Source organism: Scheffersomyces amazonensis (genome assembly GCF_036850825.1).
Source record: "Scheffersomyces amazonensis strain UFMG-HMD-26.3 chromosome Unknown RJT21scaffold_2, whole genome shotgun sequence".
Taxonomy (NCBI): Eukaryota; Fungi; Ascomycota; class Pichiomycetes; order Serinales; family Debaryomycetaceae; genus Scheffersomyces; species Scheffersomyces amazonensis.
Window position 1 is genome coordinate 2,178,135 of NW_027042742.1, and position 21,149 is coordinate 2,199,283.

General features: G+C 29.1%; 12 protein-coding genes across 12 annotated transcripts; 4 read left to right on the plus strand and 8 right to left on the minus strand. All coding sequences in view use genetic code 12, as the record gives it.

The window, feature by feature from the left end:
* Positions 1-3,113: 3,113 nt before the first annotated feature.
* Positions 3,114-5,186, plus strand: RJT21DRAFT_81798 (uncharacterized protein; the record flags this gene model as incomplete). Its single annotated transcript, XM_064885301.1, has 2 exons — positions 3,114-4,350; positions 4,549-5,186. The coding sequence occupies 2 exons, from the start codon at positions 3,114-3,116 to the stop codon at positions 5,184-5,186; spliced, it is 1,875 nt and encodes a 624-aa protein (XP_064739913.1).
* Positions 5,187-5,927: 741 nt separating this feature from the next.
* Positions 5,928-6,675, plus strand: RJT21DRAFT_119317 (uncharacterized protein). Its single transcript, XM_064881359.1, has one exon. It carries the CDS (start codon positions 5,992-5,994, stop codon positions 6,646-6,648), a length of 657 nt encoding a protein of 218 aa, XP_064739914.1. The 5' UTR covers positions 5,928-5,991; the 3' UTR covers positions 6,649-6,675.
* On the minus strand, positions 6,664-9,699 carry SNU114 (U5 snRNP GTPase). Its single transcript, XM_064883888.1, has one exon. The coding sequence runs from the start codon at positions 9,590-9,592 to the stop codon at positions 6,680-6,682; it is 2,913 nt and encodes a 970-aa protein (XP_064739915.1). The 5' UTR covers positions 9,593-9,699; the 3' UTR covers positions 6,664-6,679.
* RPB4 (DNA-directed RNA polymerase II subunit) lies at positions 9,700-10,634 on the minus strand. Its single transcript, XM_064883890.1, has one exon. It carries the CDS (start codon positions 10,380-10,382, stop codon positions 9,807-9,809), a length of 576 nt encoding a protein of 191 aa, XP_064739916.1. The 5' UTR covers positions 10,383-10,634; the 3' UTR covers positions 9,700-9,806.
* On the minus strand, positions 10,604-12,926 carry YAK1 (serine/threonine protein kinase). The gene has a single exon (XM_064881360.1). The coding sequence runs from the start codon at positions 12,839-12,841 to the stop codon at positions 10,742-10,744; it is 2,100 nt and encodes a 699-aa protein (XP_064739917.1). The 5' UTR covers positions 12,842-12,926; the 3' UTR covers positions 10,604-10,741.
* Positions 12,927-13,155: 229 nt separating this feature from the next.
* Positions 13,156-13,876, minus strand: TIM17 (protein transporter). The gene has a single exon (XM_064881361.1). The coding sequence runs from the start codon at positions 13,800-13,802 to the stop codon at positions 13,338-13,340; it is 465 nt and encodes a 154-aa protein (XP_064739918.1). The 5' UTR covers positions 13,803-13,876; the 3' UTR covers positions 13,156-13,337.
* Positions 13,877-14,133: 257 nt separating this feature from the next.
* On the plus strand, positions 14,134-14,958 carry RJT21DRAFT_113093 (uncharacterized protein; the record flags this gene model as incomplete). The annotated part of the gene is made up of 1 exon (XM_064880133.1): positions 14,134-14,958. The coding sequence occupies one exon, from the start codon at positions 14,134-14,136 to the stop codon at positions 14,956-14,958; it is 825 nt and encodes a 274-aa protein (XP_064739919.1).
* A 27-nt stretch (positions 14,959-14,985) lies between these two features.
* On the minus strand, positions 14,986-17,196 carry TPO5 (Tpo5p). Its single transcript, XM_064883891.1, has one exon. It carries the CDS (start codon positions 17,099-17,101, stop codon positions 15,014-15,016), a length of 2,088 nt encoding a protein of 695 aa, XP_064739920.1. The 5' UTR covers positions 17,102-17,196; the 3' UTR covers positions 14,986-15,013.
* Positions 17,197-17,339: 143 nt separating this feature from the next.
* Positions 17,340-18,188, minus strand: RJT21DRAFT_2526 (uncharacterized protein; the record flags this gene model as incomplete). Its single annotated transcript, XM_064883887.1, has 1 exon — positions 17,340-18,188. One exon carries the CDS (start codon positions 18,186-18,188, stop codon positions 17,340-17,342), a length of 849 nt encoding a protein of 282 aa, XP_064739921.1.
* A 154-nt stretch (positions 18,189-18,342) lies between these two features.
* Positions 18,343-19,766, minus strand: URE2 (Ure2p; the record flags this gene model as incomplete). The annotated part of the gene is made up of 2 exons (XM_064882988.1): positions 18,343-19,309; positions 19,717-19,766. The coding sequence occupies 2 exons, from the start codon at positions 19,764-19,766 to the stop codon at positions 18,343-18,345; spliced, it is 1,017 nt and encodes a 338-aa protein (XP_064739922.1).
* RJT21DRAFT_104259 (putative amidotransferase) lies at positions 19,701-20,657 on the plus strand (the record flags this gene model as incomplete). The annotated part of the gene is made up of 1 exon (XM_064879786.1): positions 19,701-20,657. The coding sequence occupies exon 1, from the start codon at positions 19,794-19,796 to the stop codon at positions 20,655-20,657; it is 864 nt and encodes a 287-aa protein (XP_064739923.1). The 5' UTR covers positions 19,701-19,793.
* Positions 20,656-21,065, minus strand: RJT21DRAFT_119324 (uncharacterized protein; the record flags this gene model as incomplete). The annotated part of the gene is made up of 1 exon (XM_064881362.1): positions 20,656-21,065. A coding segment is annotated over exon 1 (244 nt), but the record flags the coding sequence as incomplete, so codon positions are not given.
* Between the last annotated feature and the right edge of the window lie 84 nt (positions 21,066-21,149).

A 21,149-nucleotide genomic window follows, 5' to 3' on the forward strand; every position in this document is an offset into this window, starting at 1 on the left:
TAACAAGAACTTTATCCTAATTTGCAAACACAAACGTAAATCTTAAGCTAAAATAAATAAATAGTTCCCAAAAAAGAAATGAAAAGAAAATATGCACAAGATCTATGGTTTATTTATTATTCATTGAGCCATTAATCAGTCAATAGAGAAGGAATTGGAGAGTATAAATGGCAATGAGAAGCATTAAATAATTCATGTTGTACTATAGTATTATTAGCATAACAATAATAAACAAAAGACAAGAATAGAATAGAATGGAATTAAGGAAAATTTAATTACCAACTAAGTATAGAAAGAGTAATAGTAAAAGTAAAAGTAATAATAATAAAAATATAATGATGATACTAATAATAATAATAATAATAATAATACTAGAATAATAATATAACGATGATGTAAAATCTAAAATGGGCATAAAGGAAGTTGAGGAAGAAAATCAAATAGTAAGGATGATCCATGAAACAAAAATTTATAAAATGCAGTTATAAGCTTGACGGCTCTAAATTAAGCAAGTAATAATAGTAAAATGTAAAAGCGAATAAAGTAAATTAATAAAACCAATAAGTAATTAAAGGTAAAAGCAAGAATTAACAAACCATATTAGGCTTAGATAAAAGAATAAACAAGAAAGAAGTTAGAATGACATAAAATTAGAATAGTACAATTAAACAAAAAGTAAAGAAAAATTGAATGATTAGGCATACAATGAATTAAGTAACTGATATATACATAAACAGATGAATTAAATACTAGGATAAATGATGATTATTTATATTAACCGAAATCCCCCTTTTCCAGTTCATCCAGTTATTTATAATTTAATTCATGTGGTGCTAACTTTTATTTGAATTTTGTTTTACAATTTGTTTTCTTCTACTATTAGATTATTTGATAATCATATGTTTCAATATATGTTATAGCTCATTTGGTCAAAGTAATGTTAAACTCATCCTTTCATGATAACTATGTCAGATTTTAAGATTTACCGACCTACACAGAGGTGATTATTTTTTTTTAGCCGTTCTTGCCTCCCCACTAAAAATGGCAAATAATGGTTCAACACTTTGTTAATAAAGATAGTCATTATCATAGTGATTGATAATAGGTATTAAATGTTATTTTGACTTAAGGCAAGATATACAGTAACTATGATTAATAAGGGTTATAAATTCAGGTGGTTAATATGAAAAGAGAAGAGAAGAGAAGAGAATCTAGTCACATTACAGCATGTCACATGAGCAGGAAATAACTCCTAAATCATTAGTGGAAGAAGGTATTACCTAATTGGGAATACGGGCCAAGACAATGGTGAGATACAGACAGACGGGAAGACAAGATAAAGCTACTTTTTAGTATAGTGTCTTATCTCCGCATAGTACCTATATTATCAGTATGTTATAGTATACTATATTATCAGGATTCTACAATTACTACTATAACTACTACTATTATAATTACAATTACTAGACTTAGTAGTACTATATTACCCAATAGGGATATATCCAGCATTAGCCAAGGTCATAGAGACACCCATACCGCAACACATAGGTCGCGTCCAACAAGGTCGTGCGCAGTCGTGCCGAAAAATTTCAAATCTCTCTCAAATTAGCCAAAAAAAAAAATGGCTCACCTGCCCCCCAACTAACCTCAAGGTGCTTACAACCAGCAAAGTAGAGTGTTGCAAATTAGTTAGATTTCAATCTAGAATTCATTAATCAGGTGACTGGTGATAGATTTTAAATAATCTTAGTTTATTAGTTGTAAAGTAAGTACTACCACTATTAATAATTTGTAGTAGTCAATTGCATTGAGGTGATTGTTGTTGGTCGAGACAAGACACCATACATTGTATACATTTAATTTAATTTAGTTCAATTCGGTTCAATTCACTTCAATTCACTTCAAAAGTATCAATCCATTGAATCACGTTCACATTCACCTTCACGTTCACGTTCACGTTGATATTCATTGTCCATTCATAGATTGATTGTTGACAATTACATTTATTGTATTATTATTATTCCTATTATTATTTTTGTATTATAGCTGCATCTACCAATATGAGTTTAGTATCTTCTGAAGATGACGTTTCGGTAGGTGATGTAGAATCACAAATTGAGAACGAAGAAGCTGAAGATGAATTGCATGAGTTGCAGGATCAAGAACAGGAAGACGAAGAGGAGCAGGAAGAAGAAGAAGAAGGTGATTCTCTTGATCAAGAAGAAGAACTGCCAATAGGTGAGCAAGTAATACCAAATGAACCTGAACCTGTTCCAGAGCCTGAATATCAACCTGAACTTGAACCTCAACCTCAACCTCAAGCTCAACCTCAACCACAACCTGAATTCGAGACTGCCCAACCATCAGATATACAACAAGAGGAAGAAGAATCTGAACCAATACCAATTCAAAATCAAAATCAAAATCAAAATCAAAATCAAGAAGATGTCATAGATGAAAATACAGTCGAACCAACACCTTCAGAATTCCAATCAGATATTGAGGGTTCTATTCAACCATCAGTAAATGATAATGTAGAAGAAGCACAAGAAGATATTCAACCAGAATCTAAATCTCAGGATGAAGAAAAATACGATGCCGAAGTTCTGATAAATGGAGAAATCATTCCAGAAGAACAAGAAACAGGTATTACTGATGAACCAGTAGAAGATGCTGATGATCTGGATATCTTAAATGTCAATAATAATGAAGAAGATGATCAAGATTTTATTGATTCGTTCCGACAAGAAGATGAGGATGATGATGAGGATCAAGATCAAGATCAGGGTATAGATGAGGATGAAGATGAAGATGAAGAAGCTGAAACTGAACAAGAAGAATTAGCAGCAGAACAGCCTGTCTCAAACCAAGAAGACCAAGAACAGGAACCAGTACAAGAGCCAGTACAGGAACAACAGCAGGAACCAGAACCAGAACCAGAACAAGTAGAAGTAGAAGTACAAGTACAGGAACAAGACACAGATAATAATAATGAAGGAGATATTAACATTGACGAATTACTTCAAGAAACAGGTACTAATTCAGAAAATGTTAATAATGATGAATTGGATATACCATCTATACCTGAACCAGAACAAAGTGAAGATATTGATATGGAAAATGCCAATGATGAACCTGAAACTAAAATAGATAATTTGAAAGAAGAAGGATCAACGCAAATATCATCTTCATCATCTTTAAGTTCAACATCAACATCCACTACAATTGTTAATGGAAATCAAGAATCATCAGAGAAAGCTAATGTAGATGATTCAACCGTTGTATCAAGTACCAATGAAACTAGAATTGAAGAAACTATAAAACCCACGACAACCACTACGGAAAAACCCGAAGTAAAACCCAAACAAGAAGGAGATCAAGAAGATGATGAAGCAGAAGCTGTACAAGATGAAGTTGATGAAGATGAAGATAATGAAAAAATACCATTTATTAAACAAACTCATATAATTATTGTACCGTCTTATGCTTCATGGTTTAATATGAAGAAGATTCATCAAATTGAAAAGGAATCATTACCAGAATTCTTTAATACCAATCATCCATCAAAATCTCCTAAGATTTATGTTAATTATCGTAATTTTATGATTAATTCTTATCGATTAAATCCTAATGAATTTCTTACTATAACTTCATGTCGTCGTAATTTAGTTGGTGATGTGGGAACTATTATGAGAGTTCATAGATTTTTATCTAAATGGGGATTAATTAATTATCAAGTTCGTCCCCAATTTAAACCTGGTTATGCAATTGAAAAATTACCTAATGGACATCTGGTTGGTTTACCTTATACAGGAGATTTTCATATTAAATATGATACTCCTCGAGGTTTATTCCCATTTGATACATTTAAAGTAAATCCTGAACGAGCTGATATTGGGAAATTAAAAGAAATATTAATTAATTCAAATTCAGATAATTCAACCATTAATTCTTCAATTTCAACTACAAATTCTGAAAATGGTCATAATGATAAAAAACATTCATTAAATGAAGAAGATGAAAATATTTCAGAACCACCATTAAAAAAATTAAATGATGGTTGGACACTTGAACAAGAAAGTAAATTAATTGAAGGAATTAAAAAATTTAAAAATGATTGGTATGCAATTGCTAGTCATGTTGAAACCAAATCTATTGAAGAATGTATTTATAAATTTTTAAAATTCCCTATTGAAGATAAATTTAATCCTGTTAAGGATAAAGATAGTTCAAGTCTTGAATTATTAAAATTTGCTAGTAATAATCCTATTAATAGTTTTGAAAATCCATTTTTAAGTAATTTATCATTTATTGCTAAATTGGTTGATAGTGATGTGGCTAAAGCTGCTAGTGAAGCTGCATCAAAGGCCATTGATCAATTAATTGTTGACAAAGTTGAAGAAGTTTATAATCCATCTTCAACAGCCATGACTGAAAAGGAGAAGGAACAAGAAAAGGATGAGAAAAAGTTGGAAAAGTTGGAAAAAAATGGTAGTGTTGAAATTACCAGTGAAAGTTTAAAGGAAGAAGATAAAGAAACTGAACAAGTTGAAGAATCTTTGATTAATAAAGAAAATGAGCATAAAGAAGAAGATAAAAAAGAAGAAGTTAAAGATTCTGAATCTGAAGTAATTAAATCATCAAAAGATACTATACATAATATTAATGCTACGACATTTGGAATTGTGGGAGGTAAAAGTCATTTATTTGCTAGTTATGAAGAACGAGAAATGCATAAGTTAAGTAATACTATAGTTAATAATCAATTATCAAAAATTGATGTTAAATTAACTAAAGTAGCTGAATTAGAAAAGATTTATGAACGAGAACGGAAAGAATTATCTAAACAACAACAAGCTATATTTATTGATAGATTAGCCTTAGCAAAATCTACTATTAGTATAACAAAGAAATTAGATAATATTATAAATTTACTTGAAAGTGAAGGTAATAAAGATGGTAATAATAAAATTCATAAACTTTTGAATGAAGCTAAAAGTTTATTATTTAAACCCGTATCTAATAAATTAAATTCAACTATTAGTGAAAGTGAAATTATTAAAGAAACTGAAACTAAATTAAGTAATACATCATCAGTTAATATTGCTCCAGTTAATTTATCAAATGATGATTTAAGACCTCCATCATTAAGGAAACCAGATACATTTAAGCTTTGGATTCCATAATCTATGTATAGTATGTAGAGTATTGGATAGTAATTAAGAGTACATTAAGATTAGTTTTAGATATGAGTGTAGGTGTGTAAAGGGGTAGATAAGATTAAGATTAGAGTGTAGGGTGAGAAAGAGTAAGGAGTACAGAAGATTGAGTGAGTAAAGCGTCTAGATCAGAGTGTAGATCAGAGCGTACAATATACAGTGTGTGTAAAGAGTGTACAATATACAGTGTGTATAAAGAGCATACTAAGAGTGAGAGTATACTAAGAGTGTGAGTGTACTAAGAGTGTACATAAAGTATACATATACTCTATGTATACTATAGGGTATACTTAAAGTTTAGACTATGGAGCAGAGTGAGGATTAAGGTTATCAGGGTAAAAAAGATTGATTAACATAATCATCCTATACATACTACAGTTCAATGGAAGATCAAAAGATAGCACGATTAGTGGGGTTTGTAGAAGATAATAGAAATGATAGTATTAAACATATCCCCATTGAAGTTACCAGTCCTTCATCATCAATAGGTACAGGATCAGAAACTAGACGTATACCTTATCGTGGAGAAGATTTAATTGATGTATCAGAAGATGATGAACAAGATGAGAATATATCTATCTATTCAACTATGAATCAAATTGAAAGTATACCAGGAGGTGGAGAACCAGAATCTGCACCAGAATCTGCACCAGAATCAGAACCAGAACCTGAATTAGATAGAAATAGTCAAGGGGATATTCAAGATAAAAAACAATTACCATTACCAATAATTGAAACTCCAGCTGATTCTGAATTAGAATTTGGAATTGGAATGGGAATGGGAATGGGGATGGGGATGGGGATGGGAATGGGAGTGGGGATTAATCAAATAAATAATACTACAACTAATGATGAACTGGGAGATTCATCATTATCATTAATTGATAAATCAAGTATACCAGTAATATTAAGAATTGAAGATACAGAATTCTTATTATATCCTATAGATCAATCATATTGTCAATTAGATTGTTCAGTATTTGTATCATTATATGATGATAGTCAAATACTATTATATACAATTAAAGAATTTTTATTTTATATAAGAAATAATGATGATTTACAAGAAATTACTCAATTTAATGATACTCAATCACTTGTACTTAATATACCTGAATTTAATAATTTAAAAATTACTGAAACTGATATTAATGCTGAAGAAATAAGATTACAAGATTTACTTATATTATTTGCAAAATTACGATCAAATTCTATGAAATCACTCGAAATACCAGAAAGAATTACTTTAATAATTACTAGTATAACTAATTTTGCAAGTAAATTTAAATATCTTAATGGTTTAGCTGATGAAGGGAAAGGATTTGATAAAATATTTGAAGATAAATTAAATAATTCATCTAAAAATTCACCTAAAAATTCTAATTCGAATTCTAATCCTTTAAAGAGGCCAAGATTATCTAATGATTAACGTATATATTTATTGTAATATACAACATAATTTAATTAATAAATCCCTTATCCTTTAATTTACTATATAATTCAGGTTCAATAAATTTTTGTAAACTTGGATCTCCTGATAAACCTTTCCTCTTTCTAGTTTTCATTACAAAATCTCGAGCTAATGATTTATTAGGAACTGGTTTTAATGATGGTAAAAATGCTTGAGAATCTAATGGATCTCCTGGAACTATATCCCATTGTTTAAACAGAAGATAACCCATTGCTTGACCTTGAGTTTGAATTCTTAAATCAGTTTCAAATCCAATAGATTCAATTACTGGGATAACTCCTTCTAATTCAAATAAATTAGTTGCAGCAATTGCTACTTGATTAATTAAATAACCTCTTCTATTATCTAAAATTTTATTAACAACTTTAATAGATAATTCTCCACAAATAATATCAACTTTATAATAAGGTTCTAATAATCGAGGAGTTGCTGTTAAAAATCCCGTATAACAAGCTCTTCTTGTCATAGGAATTATTTGAGTACTACTTCTTTGAATTTCAGATCCATTAATTACTGCATCAAGTATTTTAAATTTAACATTTCTTATAGGTTCATCACATAATGGTCCTTCACTTATACCCCATTTAAATCCTAATCTAATTGAATCTTTAACTGAATTTAATAAATCTTTATTAGTTTCTTCTTCTAAACTATCATCTAATAATATACTTGGAGATTGTAAATCATTTGGTCCAAAATACCATAATGATCTTGCCGCTAATGAATCCCATCCAAAATCATTTCTTAATATTTTTGATATAGTCTTTATTGGTTGTCTAAGATTAATTTTATCCATTTCAATTGATTTACTAAGTTTTAAATCATTTAATGGTTCAGCAATAATTGATATTTGATTATGACCTGATGAAGTTTTTGTAGTAATCTTTGTTGAAGATATTTCTATACATGTTTCACCAAATTTTGTCATTGGATCACTTACTTTAATTTCTAAATTATCAGTAAAGAAATTTCTTAAATCATGTAACATACAATCCATATATAATTCTCCTGGACTTAATATAATATGTTCACCACTTTCTTCAACATTTATAATACAATCTAAATATGATTTATTTAATTTTCTTAATCCTTCTAATAATTTAGGTAAATTAGATGGTGAAGCAGGTTCAATTGCTACTTTAAATATTGATTTATTTCCCCATGATTTATATTTAGGAATTAATTCAATATTACTATCTTCTTCATAGACATAATTACCTCCTTTAATTATATTATTATCAATACCTTTAATAAGTACAAGAAATCCTTTAGATGCTTCTTGAATTGGAACTCTATATCTACCTCCTGGTAAATATATTTCTTCAATTTCTTCAATTGAATAATCTTCTTCATCTTCTTGAAAATTTTCTCCAATAATTTTTATTCTAGTTCCTACTTTTATAGTTCCAGAATTAACTTTTAATAGTGTATAAAACAGTTTAGCATCAGAAGTTTCTATTAATTTTATAATTCTACCTTCAAATGGTGAAATTGAAGTTGAAGTTGAAGAATTTATTAAATTAGGTATAGGTATTGAATTTATTAATGATGATGTTAAACCTTTATTACCTGATAATATACTCTTAAATACATCTTTAAGAAGTATTTGTACATCTTGTTTGTATACATCTTTAGGTAAAGTTATCCCAAAATTATTCCATAATACATGAGCAAGTTTATTATCTCCTGAACCAGATACTAAAGTATATGTAAATAATTTATATATTGGTTCAAGAATAAATGAAATAAATGTTCGAGATAATTTACCATTTTGAGAATCAGTAGTAAATGTATTTATATTAGGATTAAAATAATAATCTCCCCAAAGTCTTTGACTAAATTCTTCAATATTAACTAAAGAATTTGGATTTTTATCAAGATATAATTTTGCAAAACTTAATAATGTAAATGTGAATTCATAAGTTGCTGAAGCAAAGATTATATTATTATTAATTGGATTAAAATTTTGAGTATGAGTATAAGTAGATATAAAGGGATTATTATTAATAAACCCATTAAATTCATCAATAATAAGTTGAATTTTATAATAAGCATCTTGAGGTGGTAATTTTAATTCTAATATAAGTCTATCAATTTTATTTATCATTAAAGTAATAGGTAAATTATATTGTAATACATGAGTTATTAAATCTTTATCTCTTGATGATAAACCTTCAACAACATCTAATATAATTAAAACTCCATCAATTGCATTAAATGATGCTAAAGATTCATCTAAAAAGTTAGGATGACCAGGACAATCAATAAAATTAAATATAAATGATTTATCCTTTAAATCAGGTAATATTAATGTAATTGGACTACTTTTAATTGAAATTCCTCTATCTATTTCAATTTTATGATTATCTAAGAATCTTAATGGTTTAAAACTCTTAAGAGTTTTCTTTATAGTTATTGATGGAGAATGAGTTTGTAAAACTAATGCATCAAGTAAACTTGTCTTTCCTGAATGGAAATTCCCTATTATAGCAATAGTTCGTATTCTTTCAGGTAATCTTTTCATAGTATCTATCATAAATGTTCGTGAATATATAATTTCTGGTAATGCTTTAAAATCTTCATCATGAGGACTTTCACTATAAGTATAATCATATCGAATTTTCTTTTCAATAGATCTTTGAATTACTGGTACTTCATCTGTTTCATCAGAGGGTTCAACCACTATCTGAGTCACATTATCTAAAGTTTGGTCTTGTCTTTTGATTAAACTAGTAGAATCTACTGGTGGTGCTACTGGTACTGGTTCTCGATGTGATTGTGATTGCTCTAAATCCAGTTCATCTTCACTATCAAACAAATTGGAATGCGATGACTCGTCATCGGAAATGTCAGAGCCTCCAATGAGATTCCCAAACTCATCATATAAGTCGTCTTCATCCATAATTGGTGGTGATATTTGTATAGTTACAGGTTAAGATTGAGAAAGTTGTGAAATTTTAGATGGCCATCGATATTTGATATTGCGACATTTAACTACTACTACACTAAACAATATTAGTAACACTATAGTACAAAATATATTAGGATTTATATAAAGAAATTGGATTCTAATACTATATTACATTTTTTTTTTACGACAAACTTTACTTTGTTGTTCATGATAAGGTTTGATACTTTCTTAATTCTGTGAGTAATGATTGTAATTGTACATCAGATACTTTATTAACAAGCAGAGGAATTAAAGATTTTGCTTCTTCTGCATCTTCACATTCTAAAGTACCTAATTGAGCAATTTCAAATGGATGCAAAGGTTCAGATGCTTGAAGACTAAAATCAGTTAATAATTTTTCAACAGTATCAGCCGAAGATTGATTTTTAAATCGAGCAAAATTAGTTAAATAATTTAATGTTTTCCTCATAATTTCACTAGAATTAGGTCCGGCTAATTCCATATTCGATATTTCATCTTCCTTTTCATTTTCATCATCATCATCATTATCATATTTTCTATCACCTTTACTTCTTTTTCTTTCCTTTAAAGCTGCTCTTATAAGTAATCTTGATTCTGATAAATTTAATGCAATTAATTGTTCTTCTTCTCCGGCATTAGTTATTTGAGTTAATTGAAATTCAGGTCCAAGTTTTAATAAAGCTGCATTTTCTTCATCATCTATATTTTGATTATTAGCTTTTCTTCTTCTTACCCCTAAGGTACTTGTACTAACATTCATCTTTTATTTAGTTTTTTTTAATTAATTAATTATATATTAAATAGATTAAATGCTATGAAATGCGAATTATTAATGCTGAATTAACTAAAATGCAACACTCGCAATGAAAATAAGTAAAATATGAAAAGAACAATATAGTGTCTCCCTCTATATATTATTCTACACTACCTTGAACTAATTCATAAACAGTATAACTTGTGGGTTTCTATTACGATTTTCACTTCGATACATTTTTTTTTTCAGCGAATGCGCCCACGCACGACCCGCTTCCTAATTAGGATAGGCTAAGTTTTACAACTATAAGTTAACTATACTTTATTATATTTATAGAGTTATTGTTAACTATGTAGAAATTAGAATTATCTTGATCCATCTTTAATATGTACTGGCAGTCCAGCTGATCCAGCAGAGTCTGCTCGTATATCATTAACAAATGGATGTTTAAGAGCTTCTTGAGGTGTTAATCGTTCCAATGGATTTAAATTAAGTACTTTAGTTAAAAAGTCAATAAGTAATAATCTTTCTTGACATTCCTTTTCAATCATTGAATTAGTCATTTTCTTCGATGGTAATTTATAATTTAATATAATATCTTTTAATAATCTTTGTTTAAAATAATTCTTATTTGGTTGTTCCTTTTTCTTATTATGATCATCTTTTGATTTAGAAGTTTCTAAAAAATGAAGATATTCATCAAATGTCTTTATAATATAACTAACTTTTGATTCAGAATCAATATTTGGAACTTTCTTAAAAAAATTCATTGAATTTCTACCAACTTCAATCATATGTCGTGGTGGTGGACCTAACATATCAACAATTTTCCACATTTGATTATATTCTGATGTACCAGGAAACATTGGCAAACCTAAAAATAATTCTCCTACAATACATCCTAATGACCACATATCAATTGATTCAGTATATGGTAAACCTAATATAACTTCTGGTGATCGATAAAATCTTGATTGTATATAAGTATAAATAGTTTGACGAGTAAAACATGCCGAACCAAAATCTATAACTTTTATATCAGGTTTATCAGGTTGACATAGTAGAATATTTTCAGGTTTTAAATCACAATGAATCATTTGAAATCCCTTTAATTGAGCCATAGCTTCTAATAATTGTTTTGTAAGTAATTTAACAAGTTTCATATTTAATCCTTGAAATTGATTTTGTTTAATTAATTCATAAAGATTTGATGCTAATAATTCAAATACTAAACATAAATGTTCTTTATGCATAAATGTATCTAATAATCGAATAAAATTTTTACCATCACTATTAGTTCTTAAAAATTCTAATAATTTAACTTCGGTTAATGATTGATTCATATATGCTGGTTTTGATTTAATAACTTTAACTGCACAAACACTTTGATTTGATAAATTTTGACATTTAACAACTTGTCCAAAAGTTCCTGATCCAAGAAGATCTAAAACAATATATCTTCTACCTTCTTCAGTTCCTAATATATCATTAACATAAAGTATATAATCACTATCTTCATTATCATAACCATTATTAAATTTAGGTTCCAGAGGTTTAGTTAATACTCTCTTAGGATTACTTGATTTTGAATATTGAAATTTCTTTGGTTGACAAATTCCATAAGATTCTGTTAAATAAACTGATAATGCATTTACTGGTGATATATGAATAGAATTTACTGAACATCGACGATATTTTGGTTTAGAATGAATTTTTGGTCTTAATTCATATTTATTATAAACTTTTAAAGCCTTTGGTGGTGGTCTTCTTTTTAAACTCATTCTCAGATTTTGTAAAGCTTGTTGATATTGTTGATATTGAATTATCAGATGAGATCTTTTAACTCTATTAGGAATTACATAAGGTCCACTTTGATGTTGATAATTAGGTGTAACTCCAACTGATGATCTTCTATTCATACTAGGTGAATTTTGTAAATATTGAGTTTGATAATTATCATTTTGAGGAAGAAATGAATTATAATAACCATTATGAATTGCAGGAGCTGCTGACATTCTTCTATCTCCAAGAGTTACTTCTTGATTAGTATAATATTGATTAAATGGATTATCAGCTCTGGTAGGAGGTTGAATAAATGGAGTTACTTGTTGACGTTGATCATCATATTCATAAGTTGTTGGTAAATTATTAGCAAATGATAATCTTTTTGAAGATTGTTGTTGTTGAAGTAATGGAATACCCTTAGTAGGAGATTCTGAAATGGCTGAAGAATTAGTTCCACCTGGTGAAAGTTGTTGATTTTGAGTATACCAAGGGTTTCTAAACCCTTGCATATGATGTTGTTGCTGTTGTGGAGGTTGTGGTTGTACTTGTTGCTTCTGAAATATATCTTGATTCTGTTGGTCATGATTATTAGAAGTGGTACCACTATATCCTTGCGGAGGTGGTAAATGCCAGCTACCACCAATTGAGTTATGCCTATTAAAATTATAATTGTATGCCATTGTATATCTTTACAATCTACTCAATACAATAGCAATAAATTTGTATTACAGTTCATGCGTTGAATATTACTTATTACCCATTCGTAATCAGTGTTGATTTAAATGGGTTAAGTAACCTTCTCCTCAAATCGAGATCCGGGTCCGATGCACCTCAAATTACGGAGACCGGAATTCACCATCAAAAAAATTATTTTACATCTACAATTCTGGTGATAAAGATAGGGAAAATTAACTGATTAGTAAATTAGTAAATTAGTAAATTAACTAGTTAATTGGTTTATTAGTTTATTAGTTTATTAATAATAATCATAATAATAATAATAATTATAATGTACATTAAGAAATCTATGGAACAAAAATTAATCGTAAGAAGAAGAGTTGAAATGAATTAATCATTATGTGCAAGATATATACAAGAATTTAAACTAAAACCCCTTTATGTATGTAGATTGGGATAGTTTAAATTATTTAATGAAGAATGCAATAATTTAGTAGTCTAAGCAGCTAATCTTTGTGGTTCATCAGGGTATACAGGAGCAACAGCTGGTTGAGCAAATACTCTTTGCATCATCATACCAACCCCTTCAAATACACCTAATAAACAGGCACAAGTAATAGCAGAATTTCTAGTATGTTTCCAGCCTCCTCTAATAGCTAAAGCACCACCAGTGAAAAATCCTGCAATAACAGCATTCCAAGCATCTTCTCTCTTTCTAACAGCTTTAACAGTACAATCAAAAGTAGAAAATAAACCACCCCAAACACCAAAATTACCTCCAACAACTGGAGCTCTAGTCCTTATAGCAGCACTTGCTCCTACAAATCTTTCACCATATGGAGAATTTCTAAATCCTTTAATTCCATGCCATACAGTACCACCAATAGCACCCATGGCAAAGGCACCACCAAAATCATTTAAAATAACTATAGGACATGGATCTCTGGTATGATCAGCTGACATTATTAATTATTAATTATTATTCTTCTTCTTAACTATAATAGTAGCTATACTAACCTTAAAATTTTAAAGATCAATGGCAATGAATTGCTTTTCGGTTTTTACTCATAATTTTTTTTTCGATCGAAAATTTTCCACACTGGACATTACACGCAGCTTATGTAATCAAAGAAAAAGGAACAATTTCCATCATAAGCAGCATAAAGTTGCAACTTGCATAATCCTACTTTCCATTAAAACTTTACAACTTTTTAATATATATAAATTTTAAATGTATATTTGATAGTCATTGATTTATTAATTACTTTTTATATTATAGATAATGTTGACAACTATGAATTTGGTAAGAATCATAACGATAATTTTGCAGCTATTCTTATCGTGCGCTTTGGCTGATGTTGCCCTTTATGAACCAGGTGCTATGCAAGTATTTACTAGTAACTCATCAGATAATCCTACTTTTGAAGTTGATGTAAAATGGTTAGAATCAAATGCTACACCATTATTATCTCAAGTATCAAATTATACGTTGGTTCTTTGTAATGGGACAGTGAATAATATTAATCCAGTTGTAAATTTAACGGTTGCAACTAGTAGTGGAAATATTAATTATAATGATAAATCTTATTCATATATTGCTAATATAACACTGGTAAATCCTGGATCTTATTTTATTCAAGTATTGGCTCTGAGTTCTGAATTTTTTACTATTCATTACACTAATAGATTCTTTCTTAGTATTGGAGATATTAACTATGATGAACTTTCTCAAGCTTCACCTCCTCCCTTGACAATGTTTTTCAATGCCGATAGTTCAACTGTTCAAAGTATTAATACTGCATCGTATGGTATACCTAACTTGTTACAAACTGGTCTGGTGAAATATGCTCCAATGCAAACAGTTCCTCCTCAAACTCCAAATACAAATAGATGGACAGCTCCTTCACGTACAACAATAAAATCTTTTCCAATTTATACTAAAATTGGAGGTTATGTTAAAGGGAAACAAGAATTACCAACAGTTGAATATACAATCACTCAACCTCCTTCCTATGTTATCTATACTCTGAGTAATTCATTTTCACCAGCTCAAGATCCTCTGGGGTACTATGATCCCCAGAATAAAGTACAAGTTCCTGTTAAAATTACTAATGAATAGTTTATAAAAATCGTTAATTACTTCTAAGTATTTATAAAGTATATATATGCAATCATTAATTATTGTTATATTCTTTTGAAGCATCAAATAAGACTTCTGTTTCATCAACACTCGAAGCTGTTTCTTGTGATCCTCGAAGGAGAGTCAAATCAGAAGTTGTCTTTGATGAATAACCGTCCGTTTCTATAAATATATCCTGAGAATCATTATTATTATCGTTATTAATCATACCCGTTGCGGCATAATTCCCTTCATCATATTCCTCTTCTTCTCCTCCGTCCTCCTCCTCTTCTTCTTCTTCGTCCTCCTCTACTTCCTCTTCCTCTTCATCATCTTCTTCTATTTGAAACTCTGATTCATGTGCTTGAATATTTAAAGGCTCAGTGGTTGAATCATTTTCAACTATATTGAGTTCACCAGATGTCTCAGCAAATGATTCATCTCCATTAATTGTAGGTCCCTTATTATTTGCAGCTTCTAAATTATGAAGTTCAAAGTAATCTGTATCAATTTGAGGGCCTTCAAAACTTGCAACCCCCCATAACCGATAACCAACCATTGCAAATGCTACAAATAATACAACTACAGCTGAGGCATAATTCATTGTACTCCAAGTCATATGTTTTATAACTGGAGGAAGACATAATATGGCAGACAGAAAAATGACCCAGAATACTGAAAGACCATTTAAAATCCATCCAACTCTTTTCAATTTAAATGCAGCTCCTCTAATTTTTCTTCTCTTATTTAACATAAGACAAAGAATTGGAATACCATTAGCTAAAGTTAATGAAATAACACAAGCTCCCATAAAAGCATTAAAAGCTGAAGGTGAAATTAAAGATAATAAAGAAAGTGAACCACAAACAAACATAGATAAAAATAAAGCATTTTTTGGAATAGTTGATTCATCAACAGAATCAACTGTTACCCAATAATCTTTAAATGGTAAACCACCATCACGAGCAAAAGCATAAGTAGTTCTTGAAGCAGTTGTAAATGAACCAATTGATTGGAAAATAACAGTTCCAGTTAATAATAGAACCAATAAGAATGATACTATATATGATTCAGTAGATAATTTAAATACAAGATCAATAGGCATAATTTCTGGAGTTTTATCTAATAATAAAGATAATTCTGGTAAAATTGTTAAAAGAGGTATAATAAAAATAAGTCCAGTAACTGTTGAAATTAATATAGCACTTATAGCACCTTTAGCCATATTTCTTTCGGGATTTTTAACTTCATCAGTCATTGAGAATAACATTCCATAACCAGTTAAAGTAAATGAAGAAGCTTGTAAACCAACCATAAACGCTAATGGATCTGGCCAACCTGATCTTGAATTATCAAAACTTGTTAAAATATCTTTAATAGAATTTGTCTTTCTTGCAAAGAAAATTAATAAAACATCCATAGCTAAAACTGTATAAATTGTCCAATAAATACACCCTTTATTGATTTTTTCTAAATGTTTTGAAAATCTAAAATTAATAAATCCACATAATGATAATATAATTAAGTAAACTCCAAGAACTAAAAATATATCTTCTTTATAATTTGCATCTCTTAAACCAAAAATTGATAAAATAAATTGAGATCCAGCAAACATAATTGATACAGAATATGTCCAATTTCCAATTAATAAGAACCAACCAGTTAACCATGAAGATATTAAAGAATATTTTTCATTACTTAATAATGCACTAAAATGATAAACTCCACCAGCTGTTGGATATTTTGAAATGATTTCACTTAAACTTAATACAACACATAATGAAAAAAATGCTACAACTAACCAACCATAAAGAATAGTTACATTCCCACCATCCATTAATGATATCCATAAAGTTGACGATAAACCAAACGGTACTCCCATTAATGAAAATCCTAATCCTATAATAGAAGTTACCGTTAATTTTCTTTCAAGAACTTGTTTATATTTGAAATGTTCTACATGTTCTATATTATCATCGTCATTTCCATCATCTAAAAGTGCATTCAATATTTTAATTGGGGCTTGACCAAGATCTTCAAAAACGTGCGAAGCATAGGATGGAGGTGGTTCATCATGAGTAGAACTTGAACTACCAATAAAACCACTACTAGAACCACTAGTAGTTGAAGTTTCAATAACCATACTTCTCCTATTTGTTTCTATTTTTTATTTCTTAACTATTACTTTACTCTTGAGGCTGTATTGCGATAATTGCGATGGTTCCTGAATCAATCACGGATTTTTAGTCCGCCTACAAAACGCTAATATTTTTAGTGCGAAATTATCTTTTTCATCTATATAATTATAAGGTCCAATACGTCAAAGACAATTTTAAGTTATACTGCGCATATATAGTACATTTATTATACATAGTATATAATTAAAAGTCATAATCACTATTATCATCATCTTCATCATCATTAGTGATTTCAGTAGGGGTATATAATGGTAAACTTATACTTTCACTAGTCTTTATATGAATATTACCTAAATTATCTATACTCTTTAATACTCCTCCTACAGGACCATATTTAGTATCTATTAAATATTGTAAGACATCATTAATATTATGAAGTATATGCTCAATAGGCCATTCAGTAGATCCTACCCGAATAAAAAGACAATTCCCTGAAGAACTTGGTATATAACTAGTATTACCAACTATAGCCTTCATTTGTTGTTTAACATACTTAGGTTCACATCTATCATCCTTTAATTTAGTTGACTTCTTTCCTCTCACTAATTGAGCTTGAGATTCTGCTGATGGTTTAGCCATTTGAATCATATATGGAACTTTTTTATTTTTTATATAGAATTGACCACCTAATATAGTCGGTAAGAATTTATGAACTCGATTATCCGCTACTACAATATCATATTCTTTAAATAATTTGTATACTTTTTTAGGATCTCTCGCTATGGATTTAAGCTTAGTTAAAGTAAAGATTTGATTGAAAACATCTTCTGTTGGTGAATCCTTGGCAGTAAGAGCATCTCTATAGGGAGTTGAAGGATCCTTGGTGATTAGAAGTACTGATTTGTTTTCAACTTTATCAAGTTTATGAGTGATGGGTATTATTCTAGGTGTATAGTCCTTAGTACGAACTATTGTTATCTTTATATTTATCAGTAAGTATATTGTAGTAGGATTAGAAAATTGATTTTTAAGGGCCTTAAGGGATTTCTTCCCCTGAGCATATGATTTGTCACCTAGTATAAATGACGACATTAGCCTATAGTTGGATAGTTAATGATTACTGTGTAGCTAAGCTAGAAATTTTTCACTACTGCAAAAAAAAAAATTTACGATGGGCGTGCGTGCCCTAATAAACATTCGAATAATTCATTAATAAATCTATACACTAAAAGTTTAAAAGTGAAGATTAATCACCTCTTAAGGCACGAATTACTGCTGGTCTTCTCATCATATATTTTGTCCATTTGTAGACTTCTGGGAATTCAACTTTTAAATTAATTCCAATTCTATCCACAACATTATTCCAAGGTACAAATGATAAATCAGCTACTGTTGCTCTATCACCTACTAACCAAACCGGATAATCGAAATATCTTGATTGAGATAATGGAGTTGTACCAGCACTATAAGCTGCTGCATTTTCTACATCTAAATCCATAATTAAAGCTTCTCTTCTTTCTGCTAATGCCATTTCAATAACTCCATAAACTCTTCTAACTTCATCAGTATATCTTTCAACTGCACTTGGTACAGGGCATGAATGGAAATATCTAAAATGTAAAGCTTGACCAATCATTGGAGCATGACCGGAAGTTTGAAAAAATAACCAAGATGAAATTTGAGATTGTTCAATTAAATTATCAGTCCATAATGCACATTCACCATTTTCTTTAAGATATTTTGATACTAAATAAAGAATAATTGCCCCTGATTCCCATATTGAAGTATTATCATTATAATGATCAATTAATGCAGGAACTCTAGCATTTGGATTTATTGTAACAAATTCAGGAGCTCTTTGTTCTCCATTATTAAAATCTAAAAAGATTGTATTAAATGGTAAATTTAATTCTGATAATATTATTGCTACTTTAAATCCATTTGGAGCTGATCGATGAGAGAATAATGTATAACCTTCAGAAGGTTGATTTTGAAAGAAATTAGTAATTCTTGATTGTTGTTGACTGGTAGTAGCTTCATTCTGTAATTGTTGTTGTAATAAATTTAAATTGACTTCATTCTGTTGTTGATCATTAAGGGTTACTGACTTTAATCCTGCTGATAATCGAGAAATTGTTTGAGTATTATTGGGATTTGGATTATTATCATTATTATTATTATTATTGTTATTATTATTATTATTACTATTATTACTATTATTATTGTTTATGCTATTGTGATGATTATTTATGCTGTTATTAATATCATTTATTGATTGTGATGCAAGATGGGGATTCGAACCCGAATTGATGGACATGCCTAACTGTGTAATTTTTTTAGTTAAATTAGTACACTGTGGGTCCGGTACTTTCTAGCGGTACAACGTAAGTATGTGAAAGTTTCGATATAAGTAAAGTTATGAAATACAAGTATGGAGAAGACTTGTTTTCTAATCTATTTAATGAGCCTATCTATCACTAATGTTTGACTGTGTAGTGGGGAACTGAGTCAGTGGTGATTAATTTTCTTTTCTCGTTTCAATGAAAAGTAATTTTCGTTTGGTGGATGTGGCGGTATGGATGTTCTGACTGCTAAGTAACTAAGTAATCTCTCACTTTACTTACCCCCACCCCCACCCCCTCCTTTAGATAAATTGATTAATACATCCATTACTACTTATTACTTATTAGATATTACATGACTATTGATCATAACGTTGACCATATCGCCATCTTGGTGTGTGATACTCCTATTGAAGGAATCAGTTCTAAGTATGGAGATTTTGGAGATAATGTAAAGGATTTATTAACGGCAATTAATGATTATCCTTTACCATATATAACTCAACGTTATGATATAGCAACAAGTGATATTAATCCAAGTCAAGAAATAATTAATGAATTAAAATCTACTTATGATCGCTTACGTGCAGGAATCGTGTTTGGATATATTAAAGGAATTATATTAACAGGATCAAGAGCTGATTGTTTTGCAAATGATATATTATGGATTAATTTACTTGATACATTTATTCAACAAGTATTAAATAATCTTTGTAATTTCCCTATTGTAGGGATTTGTTTTGGACATCAAATTTTAGCCAAAAATTTAGGTGCAAAAGTTGGAAGAAATGGTGATATTGGTTGGGAATTAGGTATAACAACAGTAGAAATAAATTCTGATATTTATAATATACCTAATTCACCATTTGTAGGACCATTAAATAAAGAAATTGGTCATATAAATATTGTAGAATCTCATCAAGATATAGTACATAATGTACCTATAACTCAAACAACTAGATTTATAACTTTAGGTTCAACATCTAAATGTACTGTTCAAGGTTTATTAACAGCTGATGGACCACTTAAATTATTAACTTTTCAAGGTCATCCTGAATTTACAACTCCTCTTGCTCTTGATTTACTTATTTCTGATAGAAATAACGGGATAATTACTGATTATGAATTAGATAAGTATACTTATAATACTAACAATTTAAATAATCAAGGACAATTATTGGCTAAAGTCATTAATAATTTCTTAACTATACATAAGTAAATACTTTTTTTTAATATATATATATATATATAAATGTAACTAAACTAAACTAATCTACAAACTTCTTGGTAGGTGTAACTATAGTGAAACCTGCTAATTTACCTCTACTTTCAGAAGTTAATCTGAATTTAGAACTAGGCGGTGGCAGTTTAGATTGAGTTGGAGATAATTGAGGTTGAGAACTAGTACTTCGATTACTGAGTTTATCATTAATAAACTTTGTATTTTTCAATTGAGATTCTAATGCTCGAATCTTATCTTGATAAAGTTTTAATTCATAGGTATGATTAACTGTCATTTTAGTTACAGTGTCTCTTAATTCTTCTCGTTGATTTCTTAAGTTAACAATTTGATCTTGTGAATCTTCGTCTATTACAGTCTGACTTTGATCATCAATTAGATTGATATAGCGTCCATTTGCATTACCATTACCATTTCCATAACTGTCACCATTACCATTACCATTTCCATTACCATTACTATTAAACAGTA